The sequence below is a fragment of the Monodelphis domestica genome, chromosome 1 (assembly GCF_027887165.1).
Source record: "Monodelphis domestica isolate mMonDom1 chromosome 1, mMonDom1.pri, whole genome shotgun sequence".
Classification (NCBI taxonomy): Eukaryota; Metazoa; Chordata; class Mammalia; order Didelphimorphia; family Didelphidae; genus Monodelphis; species Monodelphis domestica.
The window spans coordinates 603,343,001-603,366,771 of NC_077227.1; the positions used below are offsets into that span (position 1 = coordinate 603,343,001).

Below are 23,771 nucleotides of genomic sequence, written 5' to 3' on the forward strand. Positions count from 1 at the left end.
TTCCTATTTAATAGTTAGGTTTGGATGTGGTCTGTCCCTCATCCTCTGCAGAACACAAGACATCTGAGGAGAGAGTTTCATGAATTACCATGGCTGAAAAAAATAAGTCATCACTTCTTTGTCAAACTTTTGTGGAAGATGGTTAACAAAATCAATATAACTGACCCTTCAAAATTAAACATAGAGACTGTTGCAGTCAGAGCTTCAAGTACGTGGGATGACTAGAGCTTTGGCCACAGGTGCCAAATTTAGAGCTTGCAACCCGCATTTGCAGTGTTTCAGCATCATAGAAATAATAATACTTAATACTTGGCATCTAGCAAGAAAAATTCCTTTCCTTTCCTTTCCTTTCCTTTCCTTTCCTTTCCTTTCCTGGGCTGAATCTCATTGCTCATCTGCCCAGAAGTTTTAGTTTGTTCCATTTCCATCTTAGATCAGTTCATCCTTTCTTAGGACAACCTGATTCTCCCTCCCTCCTCCTTATTGGTGCCTAGGAGGTACACCCCATAGGCTTTAGCCATAGTTCAGCATTCCTGATCTCAAGTGATCACTAGACTCAGTCTCCCCAGGAGCAGGAATTAGAGGCATGAGATACCATTTTATGCAGATTTATTTTTATCCAGTGCCTAACATAGTGTTTGGTATATAGCAAATGTATTTTAAGTGCTTGTTAGCTGTTTGAGTGGAAAATGAGGGAAGACCTATTTGTATTGAAAACCCAAACCAGGATTCCCAAACTGCTAAGTGAATTTCCTATTAAATTTTAACATCTTACCTGACATAAAGTCCCCTGTTTGGTATGGAATGTTCTTCATAATTTGCCTCTTTTCTACTTTTCTAGCTTTCTTATGCCTTGGTAGTTTCTTGAATATGATATTCCATCTTCCGTCTTGCTGCCTTGGTACCATATTTCCCCATGCCTAGAATGCTCCCCTTTCTAACTGATGCCTCTTAGCTTTCCCAGACTCCTTCAGGGGTCCCCTCAAATCCCCCCTCTCTGTAGGAGGCTTTTATGCTTTCTCCTTTCAGATCACCTTAATCAATATTGTCTTCCCTGATAGAATGCAAGAATATTTTTTAGGCCTTTCTTCCTATCCCTAACACATGGTAAGCACTTCATGAGTATTTACTGAATGACTAACTTTGTCTATTTTTGACTTCCCAGCAGGTGACTCAAAGGCCATTACAGAGGTCTCAATTTTGTGATCCTGCTTGCTCCAGGCCTGCTTTTCCCTAAGTCATCCTCTAAACTTCAAAATCATCCCTCCCTCTCTCTCTTCTCCTTGCCAGTCAACACCCTCATTTTTTAAATTTATGAATGGCTGGTGTCAGAGATGAATGGTTTATAAGCCCACAGAGCACATATCTTCCACTTGAAAAGAGAAGTTTGATCATTGGTAGAATGCATAAGAGAGATCATCTTGAGCAATGGGTTCTTTCTGGTTCCCCTTATGAGGAAAAGGAGTCAGACACTTGGTCCTCACTTCTGAAAGCCAACCCTGGCTTAATGGGCATGGGAAGTTTTCTAGAAAGCTTTGTGAACCTCATTGTCCTTTTAAATTTCTTCCCTTTCCCCTTGTGACTATTTCTGACTCAGACAGATGCTTCTGGGTGAAGGATGAAGGGATGAAACCCAGACAGGCTGGTTGAGGAAAAGTAAAATATAGATCAGACTGATTCTCATGCTAACCACAATTATTTTTTTTGGATGATTTCAAACCAGAAACTCAATCCTGTCCTGAATATCCTCATTCCTAAAAGCATCCTTCTTTGACATCAGATTTAATTCCTTAGGCAGAAGCCATGGTAGGCAAAGGTGTCAAGTGAGAAAAGCTCCCATTTTTAGGTTTTAAAGTTTGCAAAGGTCTCTCCACAAAACAAACCCAGAAAGAAATATATTATAATATGTTGTTATATTATATTATGTTGTTATGTTATAATATATATACATACATATATATATATACATTTTGTAAATAAGGAAACAGGTTTAGAAAGGTCAGATGATTTGCTCAGGATCACATAGAAATGGGATGATTTTGTAGAAAGGCTAGTCTTGGAGTCAGAAATATGAACGTGGGCCAGTCACTTGGGTGTTCTAGCCTAGACAACTCTCTTGTTAACTTTAAGGAAAGGCTCTAATCTGTAATTGGTTAGGAAGCTTCCTTACCTAGTTGTTTCCTAGGTTAATGAATTCCCAAGTTCAGTTCCTATCCATATATTATAGCTAGTGTCACAGAAGGACTCTCAACTCTGATCTCCTGATTCCTAGTCCAGTAACCCATATTGTCTTTTGTGAATGAATATATTTTTAATTTTTTTTTGTTTTGCTGCTGGTTAATACCACTAACCAGTGCTAACCAGTGGTAGGGCAATAGATAGGTTATACCTGGAGTCGGGAAATAACATCTTGAGTTTAAATCTGGCCACAGAAATGTACCAGATGTGTGGCCATGGACAAGTCACTTCACCATGTTTTCCTTGGTTTCCTCATTTGTAAAATGAGCTGAAGAAGGAAGTGGCAAACCACTCGAGTGTCACTGCTAAGGAATCCCCAAATAGGGACATAAACAATCAGACATGACAGAACAACAACAAAATACCACCATCCACTTTCCCATTCAGATCTGATCCCTCCACCTTCAGGCTCCTCCTCCCTTTCCCTTTCAAAACCTCTCTGCCTTTTACCTTCTTCTGTCTGGGCTCTATTATCTGACATATTGACCTAACTAAATAAACTCATCACTGAGTATAATATATGTATTATATTATCATCCAAGGTATGGTAATAATGCTTAGAAGTTCATTACTAAATAGACTAGCAAGTACAGGTAGGACTAGGTAATCTTGGAACATAGATTTAGAACTGGAAGGGACCTTACTGATTTTTTAGTCCAAATCACTTGTACCAGATGAGGATACTGAGACTAGGGAGAAACCTCTGAGATCTTTGCCATTTTCTGATCCTATGATAGTAATTGTACTGATAGATGATGATAAATTAGTACTCTTTCCCCAAAATAATGTCATTTCATTTTTAAATTTTTTATTTTTTAATGTAATCTTTAATTTATTTAATTTTTATTTATTTTATTTCCACCCCTACCCAGAGAACCATTCTTTACAACAAATAATGAGAAAGTGGGGAAAGGCAGTTCAAAAAAACTATTCAGTGTATTAATCAAGTCTAACAAATTCTCATTTTAATAGGATTTTCTAGAGGTATGACTTGCCTAATATAAATTTCAGGTACTACAAGACAGATGGTCTTGAGTTGATAAGTCTTTCTATACTGCTCAAACTACCTGAAATTATCTACTTATTCCTACCAAATCCTACAAAGAGGGCCAAAACCATAGAGATTTTTGTGTTTTGGAAAAATTCAGGTTGATTTTCTTTGCTGTGGGTTAGGGACAGTAGACAGGAGGGAGGGGGAGAGCAGCAGTGGAATTAGCAGTCCAACAAGGGTACAACTGTGTTAGAAGAGGAAGCTGCCTGTCCTGAAGCATCCTGAGGCCCCTTTGGGACCTGAGCCAAAGGCAGAACCTCCCTCCTTTAGAGAAGGGAGTCAAGCCCCTAAGAGTAGTGACTTAGGAGGTGAGGGGGAAAATGGCACACTGTAAGTTGTTGTAGTCTGACTGAGAACCATGAGGTCATCACATAGCAACAGTGGTTGCCCTGTGTTAGTTATGGCTCTGGTTTGGACTCTGCTCTATATTCTTTTGCATGACCTATCAAGCAAATGGAAAAATATCCCTTTGGGATTAGGTTTCCCAGTCCTCAAAAAGACTCATAATTGATTGGAACAATGAAGGTACCCTTTCCAAGGATAATGGGTTAATCAGAACCCACTGATGGAGCTTAGTAAAAATACCTGGGAGGTAAGAGTATTCATTGGCTACAAGGTGAAGAACATCAATAGTTATATATTCTACATTTAGAACTGTGTATCTTACAAAACATTTTAAAAGGGAGAGAGGATGAGTGGACAGTAAATTGTCTTTCCCATATAAGTCTTAGTGTCCTAGGTAGGAGTGGGATTGAGTAAAAACAGGAGCAAAAGCAACATACCAAACTGGAAAACTGAGACAAGGCTTGCAAAGTATGCAATGAAATCTCATTAGCTCATCAGCAGCATCTGGGGAATTAGCCATTCTCCTGCCTCCAATATTCTTTTCTCCTCCTTTGAATGGTGAGTAACTACCCAACTCTATCAAAATAAACACATTTTTATTAAAAACAACCCATGGTTTGGCAGGAATTGAATGTATCCATTTCCAAGTAAGTAAAATTTGCATCCCAAGAAATTAATCTTTTTTTCCTTGAGTGCACTCAGCCTCATGTGTGGGAAAATATGTACCCATCTGGTTAGAGGCAGATAGATCCGATTTTTCCATTCTTGAGATGAAGTCATCCTTAGATCCTCTATGGAGGGGTACTTGGTGAGCTGAGGTTTGGAAAGACTTTGGGGTTGAATGACTTGGAGAACAGGGATACGCTTTTTGGGGAAGTAATTTAGCAATTCATTCCTTGCTTTTCAGGGGAACTGGAAGCAAAGATAGGTGGTCTGGGCCACATGGGATGTCATGAGTCAGGATATCAGAACACTGAATTGGTAAAGATAAATCAGATTCAAAAGGACTCTAGCATAAAGAATTTTATGAAGGAAAAGTGATGTTGTCATGGTGGGCCCATGAAATTTTGAAGACCCTGATGTCTACTCGCTCTCCCCACCCCATACACATTCTTGCCCCTTTTCTCTCATCAGAGATCTCCCCATAAAATACTTCCAAGTATTAAAAACATTTTAAGAGATCCAAACTATGGTGAACTGTGCTTGTTATTGGAGGGGATAAAAGTTTACTTAAGAAGTAGTTCCTGACAATGTCATTCAATTGATGTATTTATTAAGTACCTTCCATGTGCCCAGAACTGTGCTATGCACTGGAAATTAAAAAAAAAAAACAATAACTCTGCCCTCAAGGAGTTTATATTTGACTTCACATAGCTCTTCTACTTTTCTTTGTGCTTGCACCTTCCTTTTTTGAAACATGTTCTCTAGCCAGAATTGTAAATGAACTCCTTACCATGATTGATTACTTGATGGTGAACCCTTCCCAGGTAGTATATATATAGAAAGATCACCAGCATTGGATTCCCACATATATATGTGTATGTATATATATATATATATATATATATATATATATATATATATATATATATATATCAGGTCCCTAGAGATGCAAATATTTCACAAAGAGGAGGGAGAGGCTCACAACAGCAAATGAGAGAACTGAACAATTTCCCAAATACAAACAAATTCACTGTGTTTGTGTTTCACCAAAAGTTAAGTTTTGCCATTTTTTGTTTTTGGTCATTCCTTAAAATATGCATGGAAAGAAGAGACTTGTGTCATCTCTGTTTAGAAATCCTAGCAAAACAGGTAAAACAGATTATCAAGGAGATTCTATGGAGGTCTAAAGTCCAAATCAACTTAGAGGGTTTTGTTTGGTTCATTTATCTCATTAGAAGGTCGAGGAAAAGGGAGGAGGTTCTTGCTATAAGATAAATTGAGAGGTTCTCTCATTCATAAAATCATTGAATGCCAAGATCTTAAAGGAATCCTGTTGATTATTTGAGGTGCTGCAATCAGAGGATAGAATATTGGACTTTGGGTAAGGGATACCTCAGTTCAAATCCTTCTTCAGACATTTACTAGGGGTATGATCCTAAACAAGTACTTAAGCTCTCTGTCAGTTATCTCATCTTTAAATAAAGGTAACTAGCACATACCTCTTGGGTTGTCGTGAGAATCAAATGAGGTCATGCATGTAAAGTGATTTGCAAACCTTAAGTTGATATGAAAATACTAGCTATTACTTCTGTGGTATTATCTGTACCCAACTGCATGTAATAGAGAAGGAAACAGAGGCTGTAAGACTGTTAAGATCAGAGCTGAATATCAGAGCTCAAACTGAACTTACACTAAGGTACCAATTCGAATATCCAGGTGTCTTTTTAACAGAAGCTGGTTGGTTGTTGTCCTTGGCACTCAAAGAACTGAAGTGATATCAGTGGGTCGGGACAGTGTACGTACAGGGTGTCAGACATAGGCTGATCAGACCAATACAATTGCAGAAGGTAACCTTGTACAGTGGTCAGAATATTAAATTGGAATAAGGAAGCCTGAGTTCTTTACCCACTGCTCCCATGGACTAGAACTGTTAGGTATGTAAATCAATCCCCTTCTGTGAAGTCTGAGTGTCCTCATCCATAAAAGGAGGGATGGAGGGGGTTGAGGTGGGACTAAGTGATTTCTAATACCTTCTATAGCTCTAGTATGTTGAGGTTCAGTGCACCCCACCCCACCCCCCTTTCTGATAGTCTTAGGCACAAATAAACAAAGTCCGAACTTATCGTACTTGGAGGGTAAAAAGGAAGTGATATTGATCAGAGTTGGGAAGTTAGCTTAGGGCAGCGGTTCTCAACCTCTCAATTTGTAGCAATGAGAATACATAATGCATATCAGGTATTTACATTCCGAATCATAACTGTAGCAAAATTACAGTTTTGAAGTAGCCACCAAAATAACTTTTTGGTTTGGGGTCACCGCAACATGAGGAACTGTATTGCGGGGTCACGGCATTAGAATGGCTGAGAACCACTGGCTTAGGGAGTTTGGTTGGAGGGTGCCCAGCTTTATATTGACAATGGATGGGGGGAAAGAGACAAGGCTTTACAGGATGGAGTAGAGTCTAGGTAGGAGAAGCAAACGGGACAGCTAATGGAGTTGCTTTGATTGGAGGGTGATATCTTGGAAAGCTGGACTTGATTAGAAGGTCTTGAGTTCAAATCTCTGACATTGGGGAGTCAACCCCTTAATGTTTCAGGCCCTCAGTTTCTTCATCTGTATAATTAAAGAGATGCCCTTTGAGGTCCCTAAATCTATGATAATATGCATAACTTTGGGCAGCTAAGTGGTAGAGCAGCAGGACATGAGTCAGGAAGACTCCTTTCCCTGAATGAAAATTTGACCATAGACATTTCCTAGCAGTGAGATCCTGTGAAGGAACTTTACCCTTTTTACCTCAATTTCCTCATCTATAAAATGAGCTGGAGAAGGAAATGTCAAACCTTTCTAGGTTCTTTGCCAAGAAAACCTAAAATAGGTTCACAAAGAGTTGAACATTACTGAAATGACTGAACAACAAAAATGTATAACTTCTAAGTTGTTGTAGAGTCTAGTTTAATTCAACATATAATTTATTAATGACTAGTACTAGCCAAGCATTGTGCTTAGCCTGGGGATATGGAGACAAAAAAATGAAACAGTCTTTACCCACAGGAAGCTTCCATTCTATTGGAGAAGGCTATAACACCGAGATAAGGTTTTCAAAAAATACCAAATAGGTGGCTCAGTGGATTGACAACCAGACCTAAAGACAGGAGATCCTGGGTTCAAATCTGATCTCAGATATATCCTAGCTACATGACTGTGGGCAAGTCACTTAAGTCCCATTGCCTAGCCACAATTGTTCTTCTGCCTTGGAACCAATACGCAGAACTGATTCTAAGATGAAAGGTAAGGGCTTAAAAAATATAAAATATACAAAGTAATTTCAAGAGAAAGGAAGCCCTAATAACTGGAAAGATTAACTAAGACTTCTTTTAAAAGGGATTCCAAGGGGCAGAAGAAGCAGAGAGTGACTGCATACCAGAAATGGGGAGCCCTAAGATAGATGTCACATTCTAAGAACAGCTCCCAGTCTAGTTTGGCTGGAATGAAGTCAGATAGGTGTTACAGATCAGGGATTGTTTTCCTTAAGTTGTTCCTTCTAAACTGGTGAAGTTTCTTGTTGGGAAGGGACCACATTTTAATAATTATAATTATCACTCCCATTCTCCATCAATGTTTGCAGTATTCTCAAACAATGTGTAATAGGGCATTGAGTAATCAATTTCCTCCAATGAGGAGAGTTTTATGCAAGAGAACTCAAGTCCTGATTACATTTGTCTATTGAGTGTCGAAACTCCCAATCTTTACTTCTTTACCCACTTAACACAATCTCCTAAAATTTGTTTTAAGTCTCTACTAGGCAACTAAAATTCTTTCTAAGTTCAGTGATGACTCCTTAATTAACTTAAAAAAAAACTTTTTAAAACCCTTACCTTCCATCTTTGAATCAATACTGTGTATTGTTCTAAGGCAAAAGAGTAGTACGGGCTGGGCAAGGGGGGGGGGGGGTAAGTAACTTGTCCAGGGTCACACATCTAAGAAGTATCTGAGGTCAGATTGGAACCTAGAATCTTCCATTTCTAGGCCTGGTTCTCAATCAACTGAGCCACCCAGCTGCCCAATCCACTGGCTTTTTCTGATCCTTTACTTTTTGTCCCTTCTGTAGTATTAGACCTTTTTCTTCACCTTCTTCTCATTCCTTTTCTTTCTTAGCTCTCATTTGCTCCAAACTGCACCCTCCTTCAGTTTCACCGTGCCCTAAATTATGTCTGAAGCCCTCTTCTCTTTCCTCTCCTTAGTCTCTTAGTTATTAAACTCATCCACTTTAAGGACTTCAGATGTTACTGCTGTGGGTCAAGATGCCAATGGTACCGGGTTAGCTTGAGTAAGATACTTACTTGAATGAGCTTTATACTTTCATACCACTAACTGGCTTTTTTGTGAGCTAAAATGATACAAGAAAGACATGGAGTAGGCTGAGTTGATTTTGCCCCAAGGTGAGCTGAGCTGGGACCCACCTGTGGACCCTTTGGGAAAGGAGTATCTGAAGAGAATTTTTGAATTCTCTTGGGATCTCCTTGGACCAAAGGGAACTTCCTTGTATACTATGTTTTATTTCCTGAAAAGTGACTTTTGCTTCTTTGTGGATTATTTTTACCTAGTGGTTGTTAGTAAAGGAATTATATATTTGAACCTTTAGGTTTGAGGCCTATTTTGCCAAATATGGAACTAACCTTGATTCAATCAATCTATATTTTCAGTCCCAATCTATCAAGTCTTGGTTTTCAAACAACTACTAACAACAATCAGAAGTTTTCCTGTGTCTCATGCACTTTATAAATCAGTCAATTCTTATATCAATCCTTTAAAGTAAGTACTACAATGGGCATTATCATTCCTATTTTTGCACACATTTGGAAAATGAACCTTGGGAAGTTTAAATGACTTGTCTATCATCACAAAAGGGAAGTTATGTGGCACAGTGGATTAAGTTTGGGGCCTGAAGTCAGGAAAACTCATTTTTCTGAATTCAAATTTGGCCTCAAACATTCACTAGCTGTGCAATTTGGGGCAAGTCACTTGACCATGCTTGCTTCAGTTTCCTCATCTGTAAAATCAGATGAAGAAGGAAATGATAAAACTACCCCAGCATCTTTGCCAAGAAAACTCCAAATGGATGATGAAGAGTTGAACACAACTGAAATGACTGAATAACAAAATTGTTACAGAACTAATAAGGGTCAAAGAAAGTATTAAAACACAAGTATTGCCTTGACTCCATGTCCACTACACCATGTTGAGTCTGTACATTCCCTTTTGGTTTTGCTCTGATTCCTCAAGATCAACAGATCTAAATTGGACTTATTTTCACCCATAAAACTTGGCACTCCTCTTGCACTCACTGTTTCTAATAATACCACTACCACTCTTCTAATCACTCGACCTCATAACTCCCACCATATTTGCTGTTCTCATCTCCCTACATATTTATCAGTTGCCAAGTCTGTTCTGTTCTCTCTCTCTCCATTCACAATGTATATAATTCGGGCTCTCTACTCTCAACTACTAGGCTCTTTCCTTTTCCAATCCATCATCACAAAACTATTAAATTAATCTTACTAATGCAAAGATCTGCTATCTCCATCATTAGAAAGGAAGTTCCTCAAAAACAGAGACCATATTTTTCCTTTCTTAGAGTACCCCAGTGCTTAGCACAGTGCCTGGCACATAGTAGGTGATTAAGAGTGTTTTTAACTGATTGACCAACTGACTGAGTTTACAGCTTTAAATCTGTGATCCTACATATTCTTACATTGAACATTACTGGTGACACTGGCCAGTTAAAACCTGGCTCCCAAACTGACAGAAAGCAAAAACTAGATCATTCTCTTGTCTTTGCTGTTCTAGAATTCCAATCACTCTCAGCTAATGAGAAACAATAGCATCATTTATTAAAAAGACTTGCTTGTTATCAAGCACACATGACCAGCTAGATATGATCAACTCCATTTGAGGATCTATATTTTGTACATGTGGGGATTCTGTCTGCTGATGCAGATCACACCCTAGCTATGGTGCTGGAGATGACTTAGAGAAATAATTATGGCACCTAGAGAAAAAGAAAAAAGACAAAGAGTCCTGCCTCTCTAAGGGCTTGAGATGAAAGGAGGGTAGAGAATAGAAGGGAAGGTGAAGTAGCACAGGTCTGGTCAGCTAGGTAAGAGAGGCAAAGGTGGCTGGTTTGCAATGTATACATGCTGCCAGATATATAACTAATCATTTAGAAGGAACTTAGATGCTGATGATAATGATGTTGCTAAAGACATTCCTAAGGAAACTGGCATAAGACTTGTGGCAACAAGAAAACAACAACAACAAAATAGCAAGTTTAAAAAGTAGATGCTGATGGACGATAGATGAAAGGGTTGTCCTAGTCTAATATTTATCTCCTTAATTCATTCAACAAATATTAATCAATTGTACATTACTCAAGATGTGTTCTGATTGGATAAAATACAGTGAGACAGTCATTTCCCTCATTTTGGATACTATACTTTTTTGAGTACTGGACTTGAGGTCAGGAAGATCTGCGTTCAAATCTTACCTCAGCCACTAATTGTATGATCCTAGTCAAGTCATCTAACTTCTTTATGTCTCAGTTATAGATGAGGAAGTGGGTTCAATGGCCTCTAAAGTCCCCTCCCAGTTCTAAATTTATGTTCCTATGAATGGAATATAAGATAAACTCCCCAATTTCCATTACTTCATTCGGCTAGGTGGTACAGTGGATTGAGTGCTGGACCTGGAGTCAGGAAGACCTGAAACAAGAAAGACCTCATTCATTTACTAGCTATGTGATCCTAAGCAAGTAAAAACTTCTGTTGGTTTCAGTTTTCTCATTTGTAAAATGGGGACAATAGTAGACCTTGCTTCCCAGGGTTGTGGTGAGGTTCAAATGAAACAATGTTTGTAAAAGCATTTTGAAAACCTCAAAGTGATACATAAAAGCTAGTTATCATAATGGTGAAGCTGGTGGCAATGATTCTTTTCCCCTCCCACTCTTGGGGTGTACTTTCCCTTCTCAAATAGAGAACTGAAGCAACCACAGCACTCTAAAGATAACCAGAGAGATGAGGGGAAAGTTGTTCAGTGGCTTGAATTAAACAAAGATTTTTCCCTGTTCTCCACTTCAACTCTATGGTGTTTAGAAACACTATAACCTATCCTATCCCCTAATACTTATCCTATTTTAAGACCTCCCAGAAAGTGAAGTCAATTTTTTCCCCTATTGGTTGGTATGAAAGGTTTGGGAAGCTGGGGAACCCAGTTACCTGTGCCTATGTAATCTCTTGGTCATTGGTAGGGAATTATTTCTTTCTGTAATTGATATAAATATTATTTATTTTTTAGGTTAAATCCCTAGTGTAGACAATCTGAAAAAACCCTGATAATTTTTTTCTTTTTTTGAGTTTAGATACCCAAAGTAACTGTTCTCTAAATATCTGATATTTGTCTTTTAAATATGAAATTGGATTTATGAAGTTATTTTTATGAGTTTATTATCTTGGAGTTGAGCTTGAAATATAGCCCAGAAACTTTGTTCTTCCAAAATAAGTTTTATCTATACTTTTTATTTCATCACAATCATTTCCACTGCAAGTCCTCAACCCCCTACAGAAACTTTCTTTGTGATGAATAAGTAAAGCCAAAACAAATCAACATATTAGTCATGTCTAAAAATGGATGGCTCATTCTGCATATATGTTTTGCCCCTTCTACTGAGACCCAGACTTCATATCATATCAATTCATATCCTATCAATCCTATAAAATCCCATTTTGACAATATTAACCAGAGTTCTGATATATCCAAGAATAATTTATGTATTTCCATCACACATTCTTTAAAAACATTTAAAAAAACCCCTCAACTTCTGTCTTAGAATGCACACTGAGTATCAGTTTCAAGGCAAAAGAACAATAAAGGCTAGGCAATTGGTTAAGTGACTTGTCCAGGGTCACAACGCAGCTGGAAAATGTCTGGGACCAAATTTGAATCCAGGATCTCCTACCTCTCTATCCACTGAGTCACCTACTGCTCAAACTATCACACATTCTTAAGGATCTTCTGGTCCACCTTCCTCATTTTATAGATGAAGAAACAAGACATGAAATGTTTTCTGATTTCAAAGCTAGTGCCCTTTCTACTATACTATATCACCTCTCCATTTCTGGGCTTTAGCATGTGCATGGATGCAAAAAGAGGTGGAAATCATTCTCACGAAAGTATTGTGAGAAAGAGATAATATAAATGAAAAGAAATCAATGGAATAAACTCCCAAAGATTGTTGTCAGGCAATGTATCAATTGTGTGCTTTTCACCAAGACTGAAACAGGAAAGAGTATCACCCAGGCAACAGTTTACTATCTAGGACCACTGTTACCCAGAACCCCCCAGAGAAAGAGTGAACCCATTAGGTTAGCCAACCCATTGAGAAGGTGAATTTTCCTTTTTAAAGAAAGATCTCTTTCTGTTTCTTTGGGGTGGTAGGTTGGGGAGGAGGATTCTCCTATGGATTCTGTCAGTGGAAGTCAAAAAGAAAAGGGAGATCTCTGGGTTAGAGCACTTTTCTAGTTTAGCACGTCAACATGGAAAAGAAGAAGAAAGTTCTGCTGGGAAAAGATGTATATATAATTCCTACATGACTCAGACTCCAAAGGTTTTAAACCCTTGGCTTCAAGGTACACATTTTGCAAGTGTGTTTGGCACTTTAAAAGGACATTGAAGGCATCTAAACATCTGTTTTCCCATTTTTAAAAAAATGTTGAAATGAAATATAGTTCTGACTTGGAAAAAAGGCTAGCATGAGTCGTGGGCTCTGATCCACAAACATACTACAAAGGAGCTGCAAAGCGATCACAACTTCTACCCCTAGTCTCAGAGGTAGGATTATTCTTTCACAAAGAAATGAAAGAAATCTATGGGAAATCGTTCCTGCATGAAGCAATTCATTATTTTGGACCCCATTGGCTAGGTCATGTGAAAACCCCAATATATACTAAAATTCTGGGAAGCTTCAGAAGCCTGGTGAATCAGTCCCTTGGTGACTTTATAAAAGCTTTGTACTGTGCTAGATGATCATCTCAAAGAACACATTCTGGACAGTAAATCTGAGTCCTGTGATTTCTGTAAAATGAGCTTCTCTTCCCCCCTTTTCTTTTTTTGAGACTCCCTTACTCTCCCCAGGCTGAAAGTGTAGAGGCCAAAATGAGCCAAATACTGATAGGCTGAAAGATTTTTCCTGAAACTTTGCCTCTTTTCAAGCAGGCTAGTGCCCCCCTCCCTCATTTTCTCTGGGAGAAATCATGTATTTATTGCAGACATCCATTCAGCATCAGTTCAGATCGCTGTTTGGAATGACTGACCTCAGTCAATCCACTGACCCCAGCTTCCCCATAGCGGGGATTGCAGGTGAGGGCCACCATGTTGTAAACTTTCTTACTCTAGTCACATTTACCTTTCTCTGCGGAAAGGAGTAAAGAATGTAAACAGTGAATGATTGGGGTGTTCCGTGTTAAATAAAGATAATCTGGAGTTAGCATGATTGGCAGGAACCAAGCTCAGAAGAAAGAAAGGAAAAGCTCTTTCTGGGTCCCAGTGGTTCCTGAAATATTACTTCTTTTTCTGTGATAGGTGTGTGTGTGTGTGTGATAAATAGCTTTTAGTTTACAGAAAATTCTGTTCAATGGAAGCTATCTTGAACCCTCCCCAAAGTAGAGTATTTCCTGCCTTAGTAAAGGGAACATAAGGGTGTCAATGGAAGCTATTTACATTGATTTGGATGATAGGTGGATGAAATGGCCTCATATTTTTCCTAACTCTAACATTCCCTTCTATCACATTCCCCAGCATTCTTAAATTTATTTGGATCTAGTTGAATAGAGTTTAGAGGCCTCGATAAATATCGTGCCAGATCTCCTACTCCTGGAGGGGGGCAGCAGAAGTCATTTTCTATGGTGATTGAGCTCCCTCAAATTAGTATTTGCTTTCTGAGAGAATTTTCATGCCCAACTCACTCTCAGAAATTGGCCTCATGAAGGTGTTTCTGCAACTTCTGAAGCTGATCATACTTCTAAGTCAGGTACCTTAAAAAGGGTCAAGTCTGACTTCACAACTAGGCTGATGCATGATAAGAAGAAATCTCTGGCCTCTTGATTTGTGTATGCCTATGTTGACCACAAGATCCCAGAGGATATAAATATTAAAGGATGAGGATGTTAAATGATAAAGGTAGGCTTAATATGATTGATAGGGACCAGATAGCAAGAGGGAAAGAAAAGCTGTTCCTAGATCCCAATGGTCATTGATGGTCCTGGGTCCCAGTGGTTATCAACTAACCAAGAACTGAACCAAAGAAGAGTCCATGGTTTTCCATATATTCTCCATAAAGGATTCACCCAAAGCACCTCTGGCCATAATAACTTGTGTATATTGGTGTAGTATTCATGCTAGATGCTGTTCATATGGTGTCCTTCACTCTTATTCTTGTTATTCAGTTGTTTTCAATTGTGTCCAGGTCTTTATGGCCCCATTTGGGGTTTTCTCGGTAGAGACACTGGAATGGTTTGCAATTTCCTTTATGTTTCATTTTCCAGATGAGAAAACTGAGGCAAACAGGGTTAAGTGACTTTCCCAAGGTCAAACAACAAGTACACATCTGAGGCTAGATTGGAACTCAGGAAGATGAGTCCTCCTAACTCTAGAATGGGGCCCTATCCACAGGACACCTAGCTATTCTTGCTATATGATTAGTTCCCCATAACTTTCCTGATAAGATTTCCCTGATGATGCTTTCTGCCACTTTCTGCCATGGTCTAGTAGCTGGGTAGTTAAGTGGATAGTTGGACTTAAGAGTCAGGAAGACATGAATTCTAATCCAGTCTCAATCATTTACTAGCTGTGTGACTCTGGGCAAGCCACTTAACCTCTATCAACCTCAGTTCCCTCATCTGAATAATAGAGATAATAATAGCACCTACCTCATGAAATGAAATAATATCACAAATCACTTTGCAAACCTTGAAGTGCTATCTAAATACTAGCTATTATTAATATCATTACTTACAAGTATCATTGGTCACATGCTGCAATCATCTTGCCATAGTTCTCTTTGTCCTCTTACTTACCTACAATTTCAAGTTTTCTGTCTTGTCTGATTTGCTTTGGGATAACACCCAACCCTATCCTAAGTAATTCATTTAGAATCTGGTGGTGGTGTGAGTCAGACTGTCAAAATGGTAAGAACAGTTTGTTGTTGATATTGAGTCATGGAGTTTTCTTGGCAAAGATACTGGAATATTTTGCCATTTCCTTCTCCAGTTCATTGTTCAGATGGGAAAACTGAGGCAAACAGGGTTACGTGACTTGCTAGATTCACACAGATAGAAGTGCCTGAGCCTAGATTTGAACTCAGAATATGAGTCTTCCTGACTCCAAGCCTGGTGCTCTATCCACTGTCACCTAGCTGCTCCCAAGAATAAAGGAATAAAAGAATTAAGTAGGGATCACTATGAAATAATTTATTTCCCTGATGCCTATATTTATTTGCATGTCAGATATGGGAAACCACAGGAATAGATTAAAATCTTAATATAAATGACTTAAAATAATCTATTAAGCAAGTTTTATCCATTTATCCAAGATAATCAGGAACTACATAAATATCACATGAAAATTTTCATAAAGAATCACTTATGAAGGGGCAGATAAGTAACTCAGTGGACTGAGAACCTTGCCTAGAGACAGGAGGTCCTGGGTTCAAATTTGGCCTTAGACACTTCCTAACTGTGTGACTCTGGGCAAGTCACTTAACCTCCATTGCCTAGCCCTTATAGCTCTACTGCCTTAGAAACAATATAGTAGTATTGATTCTAAGATGGAATGTAAGGATGTTAAAAAAATCACTAAAGTTTAGTCTTATTGATTGCTGTCTGCTTTTTGTTCTTCCATTCCTCCATCCCCCAGTTTGGTTGTCTTGGTATGGACTAGTCATGGCCTCTAACCCCATTGGTCTAAGATTTTCTTTTAGAGAGGCACAACTTGAGATAGAGGAGTTTGGGAATGAGATAGTTCTGTGTGGTTTTATTTGACAGCTCACGAGAGCCCTGACCTTTCTCTTGGGGTTTGAGTTTAGCATTTTCTGAAATGGGGTCAGCATGTTCTTTTTTTCTTGGAGTGTCATTCAGGAGGATCATAGGAACAGGAAAAATCATAGGAATAGATTAACCTCTATGGGACTAAACAAAATAAGTTTAATCCCTCTTCCACATTATGACTTCAAATACTGAGGAAAAATATAATGTCCCTTTTCTAGATCTTTTTCAGATGAACTATTGTTTAGTCCCATCTTTCTTATGCCATACTGGAGCAATTGGTTTTCTGAACCTAAGTGTAGGACTTGATATTTATTCCATTTAAATTTCTTCTTAGACTTGTCCCATTGATACAGCCCATCAAAGTATTTGCAAAATGTACCAAATTTGCCCATTATTCAAATGCATTAAACTAAAGCACGACAGACAGTGAATTTGTGAGGTGCGACTCAAATGGCTGCCCTTACTGAAGAGAAGCTGTCTTATGTGCAAATTTTCTGACTTTCCCGTTTGGTTTCCAGCTTAAATATTCAGGGAGCCATGATTCTTCACAGCAAAGATTATCATGAGAAAAAAATATGCTTAAGAACAACTGATCTAGACCAATTTAAATTCCATCATTAAAAAATGAGGAAAACCAAGACCCAGAGATATGAATTGTCTTGTTTGGGATGGCACAGTGAGTTAGTAGCAGAAGTGCGATTTGTACTCAGGTCTTCTGAAGCCAAATCTCATGCTTTTTCCACTGTAACAATGTGGCATGGAGCCCCACATCTCTAAAAGCATCTTGGTATCCAAACTTCATTATCTAGTTCTTGATAATAAAACCAAGTTGTTCCAATACATGCTTGATTATTTAATTACTTTCCAACAGGCTCCAGCTTCCAAGTACATTGGTTAGAGGTTTATGCCCATCAAATCATTTTCTTTCAGGTTATGTGGCAACCTGCCCAAGCCTTTTTAATTCTCACTAAGCTCTCTGGACACTGGGAGTAACAAGGCTCATGGCAGCTGTTGCCAATATTCATCCAACAAGAAAGCTGGAAATTCCCTTGTTGGAAACCCTACATCCTCCTCATTTCCCTGGCAGCTTCACCCTGACAATTGGCACCTTTCCTGCTCAGTGCTCTGCAGAACTGACTTGCACCTTTGGTTTGTTCTGTAAACAACTGAGCTGCAAGGTTTCTTCATGGCACCAGAGCAAAGCTTGTCCAGAGAGATGGGAAGAGAACTTTTGCATCCACTGATCTCGTTAGCAATGTATTTCTTTCTGTAGCCTTTCCCCAGACCTTTATTGTGCCTCTGTTTCTAACCAGGACTTGTGGGATTTGACTTGAATTTGAAATTTGTTCATAAGCTGTCTTGTGAATACTGTTAGGATCATGGCACCTCATGTAATATATAAACCAAGAAACTTTGTAAAGAAACATTCTCTGACTCTGAAAATGAAGTTCATTGTTTCTTGACTCGCCTTAGTGATAATTTCATCCTTCATAGGTAAAGGAGCTAGTGAGAATAATTTTTATTCCAGACCAGATTCTTCAGAGGCAACATAGTTTAGTGGATGGCATATTGGCCTCAGATTCAGGAAGACCTGTATTCAAATCTCACTGTAGATTTGTGACCCTTGGAAAGTCATTTAAGTACTCAGTACTTCAGTTTCCAAATCTGATGGCCTCTAAGGAGCCTTCCAACTCTAAATCAATGGTCCTCTGAGTAAAACTGATTTTGATGATAGAAATGATGGGAACCTTCTTAGAAGAGACCATTATCTCGTAAGGGTTTTTGATAACAAGGAAGAGGAAAGTCAGACATGGTAGGGCATGCACCATAGATTTGGGTAGAGTAGAATCCAAATAGTTTCAAGATGACAACCCAAGACAAATGGGAAGATTTCAAGACTTATTTTATGAGGGATGAGGTAAGGGCTTTAAAAAATATAACGAATTTATGGGGGCAGCTAAGAGGCACAGTGGATAAAATGCCAGACCTGGATTCAGGAGGACCTGGGTTCAAATGTGACCTTAGATACTTCTTAAATGTGTGACCCTGGGAAAAATCACTTAACCTCTTTTCCCCAGTACTTGCCCTTCTCTCTTAGAATTGTTATTAAGACAGAAATTAAAGAATTTTTTTATAGAGTGAATTTATGGAGATAGAAAAGAAACAGTTTTCATGATGAAGCAAAAGTGGAGATATTGAAAGAGACTGATGTAGATACAGAGAGGATGCATCAATCAAATTTTATTTTTAAGATATGTAAAAAAAAGGAAATTAACTTGAATTCTTTAAGGAAGCTAGGTGAAAACTAATTCTCTCCTTAATAATGTTCCCTATTAACTCTTCATTTGCCATTTTAAATATTTGATATGAATGTATATATAGAACATTCTATATATACTTTCATTCTGTATATTTTACTTTACTTTCATTCTGAATTTACTAAACAAAATTAAATGAACATTTCCATATATGTTTCAGAAAAGGAGAGTATTATGCACAAAACTGTGAATCTCTTATGGAGAGCTAACTTTTCTTTTTAAGTATGTTAATAATTATATAAGTAAAAAAGTAATAAAAATATTAAGTATAATAAATTCAACATGTAAATTTGAAAGTTCTCCTGCTTGTCTATAATTCTTTAGCTAAGCTTTTGTATTATTCATCCTCTACTACCTACCCGTGATGAGTTCAAGTAACCAAGGTTAAGATAAACTTCATCCCAAGCTACTAAAAGAATTAGTTGTGATAGTTGGGCTGTTTATAACTTAGCAGAGAAGCATACCATAGGGGAGAAAACACTGTACATGGAGTCAGCACGATCTGGTTCTACTACAGCCTCAGACATTTACTAGATTTATGACTCTGGGGAAGTCATTTAACTTATCTGTGCCTAAATTTTTTTTTAATCTATAAAATGAAAGGGATTGGACTTGATGGTCTCTAAGGTCCTTTCCAATTTAATCTGTGCCCTCTAATCACTGAAACATCATGGGGAATAAAAAAGGTGCTACAGGAATGGAAAAGGCAAACATTAACCTGATTGTCACAAAAAGGAAGAAAATAGAGTCTGAAAACTATGATAGAGTGAGCATATACATTTCTAGCAAAATTCTAGATTTATTATGGGGTTAGATAGTGAACATCTAGAAGGAGAAATAGTGATCACAAAAAATCAGCCTGACTTCATTGAGAATTGGTCATGCCAGACTAAATTAATTTCCTTTATGACAGAATTAATATAGTGCTAGATCAGGGCAATTCTGTAGATGAGATTTACCTGGATTTTATCTTAATAATATTTTACTTTTCTAATTGCAATGTAAAAACTGTTTTTAACATTCATTTTCTAAAAAGTTGAGTTACAAATTCTCTCCTTCCTTTTCTTTCCTTGACCCTTCCTAATATAATTAGCAATTTGCTATAGGTCATATATGTGTGATTACACAAGACATTTCCTTATTAGTCACATCGTGAAAGAAGACATATATGTGTGTATATACATGTATTTGTATATATGTTTAAAAACCCATAAGAAAATAAAGTAAAAAATAGTATGCTTTGATCTGCATGAAGGTTCACCCAGTTTTTTTCTCTGGAGGTGGATAACATTTTTCACTATGAATCCTTTGGAGTTGTCATGGATCATTGTATTGCTGAGATTATCCAAGTCATTCATAGCTGCTCATTGTACAATATTGCTGTTACTATGTACAATGTTCTCCTGGCTATGCTCACTCCACTTTGCATCAGTTCACATAAAGTCTTTCCAGATTTATATGGATTTTAACATTTAACAAAGTGTCTTGTGCTCTTCTTTTTGGATAAAATAGAGAAACAGGGAATAAATGACATTGGATAGATGAATATAGGAACTTATTGAATGCTCAGATCCAAAGATTTATCATTAATGGTTCAATATCAACTTGGAAGGAATTCTGCAACAAAGAACAGAGATCTATGATTATTGGCCTAGTGCTGGTCGGTATTATTATCAGTCAGTTGGATAAGGGCATAGGTGAAACCTTATCAATTCTGAAGATAATACAAAGCTGGAAAAGAGAACTAACATACTTCATAATTGTGTTGAGCTCCAAAAAGGATCATAATAACCCAGAGGCAATCTAATCCAATTCCTTTATTTTATAGATGAAGTAATCAAGGCTTTATTGTTGCTGTATAGTTGTTTTTCAGTAATATCTGACTCTTCATGACCCCAATTTGAGATTTTCTTGACAAAGACACTGGTGTAGTTTACCATGTCCTTGTCCAGATCATTTTGAAGATGAAGAAACTGAGGCAAATGGGGTTAAGTGACTTGTCCAGGGTTACACAGCTAGGAACCGTCTGAGGCTGAATTTGAACTCGAGAAGATAAGTATTCCTGACTCTAAGCCTGGCATTCTATCTATTGTACCACCTAGCTGTTTCAACTGAGACCTCAATGGGCTAAATAATTTTCCAAGGTCAGATTTGTAATGAAAGGGCAGACTTAAGATTTAAACCCATTTATCCCTGTTGCCAACTTCTCTGCAGATTTCCCCCACTCTCATCTATATTGTCTCTTATCTTCAATTTTCCCCTATTTACAAACTCCTTCATTATTGTTTATAAACATGTCTATATCCTACATTTAATATTTCTTCTTCCTTTTCTCTAATTCTCTTCTAAACCCTCTACAACTTGGTTCCTGACCCTATCATTCAACTGAAACTGCTTTTTCCAAAATTACTATTTTCCTCTTATAGCCAAAACTAATGGCCTTTTCTTTCCTCTAAGTCTTCAATCTTCTTCACCTGTTTTGCAACCAGTGGCAGTATTAATCAGCTGTTCCTCTTCCTGAATACTCTCTTTTCCACTCTCTAGAGTTTTTGAGACACTTTCTCCTGGTTCTCCTGTCTGAAGGTTCCCTCTCAGCCTTCTTTTTTGGTTCTTTATCTAAGTCTTACTCATTAAACATGGGAGTCCCCTATCCTCTGTCCTAAGTTTTCTATCCCTTTCACTCTGTATTCTCTCAACTGGTAATCTCAGTTCCCATTATTTCAACTATAATCTCTCTGATGATGATTCCCAGATCTATGGATCCAGTCCTAGTGCCTCTCTTGAGCTGAAGTCTTACATTATCACATGACTTTTGGGAACAATGAGCTGATGGGCATCTCAAACTTAACATATCCAAAACATTTCTTGGTATCTTCTCCTTCACACCCACTCCTAATTCTGAAATTCTCTATTACTGCTGAGAGCACCACTATCCCCTCAGTCATTCTAGCTCACAATCTCTGAGCAATTCTCAATTCCATACTCAGTCACCTCATATATTCAACCTATGGCCAAATTGTGAAGTTGGTACCTTAATAAGATCACTTATGTTTCCCCTTCTTTCCCTTTTTTATATTTTTTATTTTCTTAATTCTTTTTGCTTTTGAAAAAACAAATTGGCTTTCATTGTCTATATCACACACATCAATGAATACTGTGTGTTAGTTCCTTCTTTCCATTCTTCACTTGTCACCCTAGTTCTGTCCCTGATGAGCTCTTCTTGCCCATAAGATTGCAATAGCATTCTAGATATCAAGTCTTTCATCATGTCAATCCACTCACCTGCCAAGGTGATTTTTCTAAAACATAGATGTCTGCTTCTATCACTTCCCTCATCAATGAGCTCTTCTTACCTTAAAGCTCAAGTATAAAATCTTCTATATCACATTTAAAGTCTGTAACTTGGCCCCTTCCTGCTTTTCCAGTCTTTTTACACTTTATTGCCCTTTGAATTCTATGAACCTGCTACTCTGGCCTCCTTGCTAATCCTTAAACATGATATTCTGCCTTTTGGCCTCTTTGCACTGGCTGTCTCCCATGCCTGGAATATTTTCCTTCTTCACCATTACATCTTAGTTTTCTTGGTTTCCTTCAGCACTCAGCTTAAATCCATCTAAGTTAATAGAAAAGGAGACTGTGACTCCTTCTCTATACCTTTTTTTCCTTGCCTCTCTCGTCTTTGTCTTCCTCCATCTTTCCCTCTCCTTTATCTCTCTCCTTCCCTCTCTCTCTCAAAGAATGCCTCCTTAGTGATTTCAAAATTATGTTATTTCCTGTACGAACTTCTGTGTTCCAGTCTAGCTATTCTTTGTGGTATATAGGATAGTGTGCTGACTTTAAAGTCAAAAGGACATAGTTTCAGATACTCTCTGTTAGCACCCACCCCTACCTCGAGCCTCCGTCTCCTTTTCCATTCAAATGGAGACAATAGTAACACACAGTTCCCAAGGTTGCTGTGAAGATCAAATGAGAGAAAATGTGTATAAAGTATTTGTAGACAGCAAAGCACTTTGTAAAATTGAGCCACTATGGCAGTCTTCATCTTCTTAAGTGTTATTTCTACTTACTTTTATAACCTTTCAAGTACGATGTGTTAGTTCCAATAGCTTTAAAAATATTGTTTGCTATAAACACATTGACAGATCAGTTTCATTTTCTGTCCACTTGTTGATTTCTTTCCAGTTTTATTCAGTTGGTTTGAAATTGCTTAACTGAGCCTCATGTTAAGTTTTGGATATGCTTGTGCTCTGTGCCCCTAATGCCAAACTGCTACATGAAAGGCTAGGGTGGTCATAAGTCCCTCTTTTCTTCTTCCTACTTGAGAGCAAACTTTAGAGAAAAAGTCTACCAATTTAAATGTCCAAAAAGGAAAGAAAGAAAAAAGCTGATCTAGGGTTTAGTTTTCAGAGTATTCGGGAAGGCTGAAGGAAAGAATGTGGTATTATTAACATATGACAGTGTTGATTACCCTTGATCCAAATATGATTTTCAATAATAAGCTTTGTTTGCTTCCTTTCCCAAGACTGATATTTTTTAAATTGGAAATACTAATTGGAGGTGAGGCATTTACACAAAGTATGATGTTTTGGTGCCATAATCTGACAGACATTGAAACCAGTCAGAGCAGTGAGAAGGGAAGACAAGTGCTTATAAGTAACATTAAGTCTTCCTCCAAAAGCCATGGACATTGAAGTTTGGGGCTATGCTGGCTACAAATAGGGCTAGATCATTGAGAGGATGCTCAGAAGCATCCCACATGACTGTTGGCCAGACCCAGATTTTTTCTTTCTTCATTTGCAGAACTGTCTTAATAAACAGCAGCTCCTCTCTGCTATCCGTCAAATGCAGCAGTTGCTAAAGGGCCAAGAGACTCGCTTTACAGAGGGGATCCGCAACATGAAGAACCGACTGACCATGCTTCAGAATTCTGTGAACAAAGCCCTTCCGGATATCCCAGCAGGTAAGATAGCAAGGCAGTAATCAGTTGCTGCAAAGCATCCATGGCTTTTTCTGAGTGCTCTGATAACATTTCCACCCTCACCCCCACTAACACCTTTC

At 38.0% G+C, this 23,771-nt stretch overlaps 1 protein-coding gene across 1 annotated transcript in view; it reads left to right on the forward strand.

Moving 5' to 3' along the window:
• Positions 1-23,771, forward strand: part of FBLN7 (fibulin 7) — an 85,130-nt gene that overhangs the window by 20,861 nt on the left and 40,498 nt on the right. Inside the window, exon 2 of the mRNA XM_001382043.5 lies at positions 23,514-23,673. Within this exon, the coding sequence (XP_001382080.2) occupies positions 23,514-23,673 (160 nt within the window). The remainder of the gene's footprint in view (positions 1-23,513; positions 23,674-23,771) is intronic.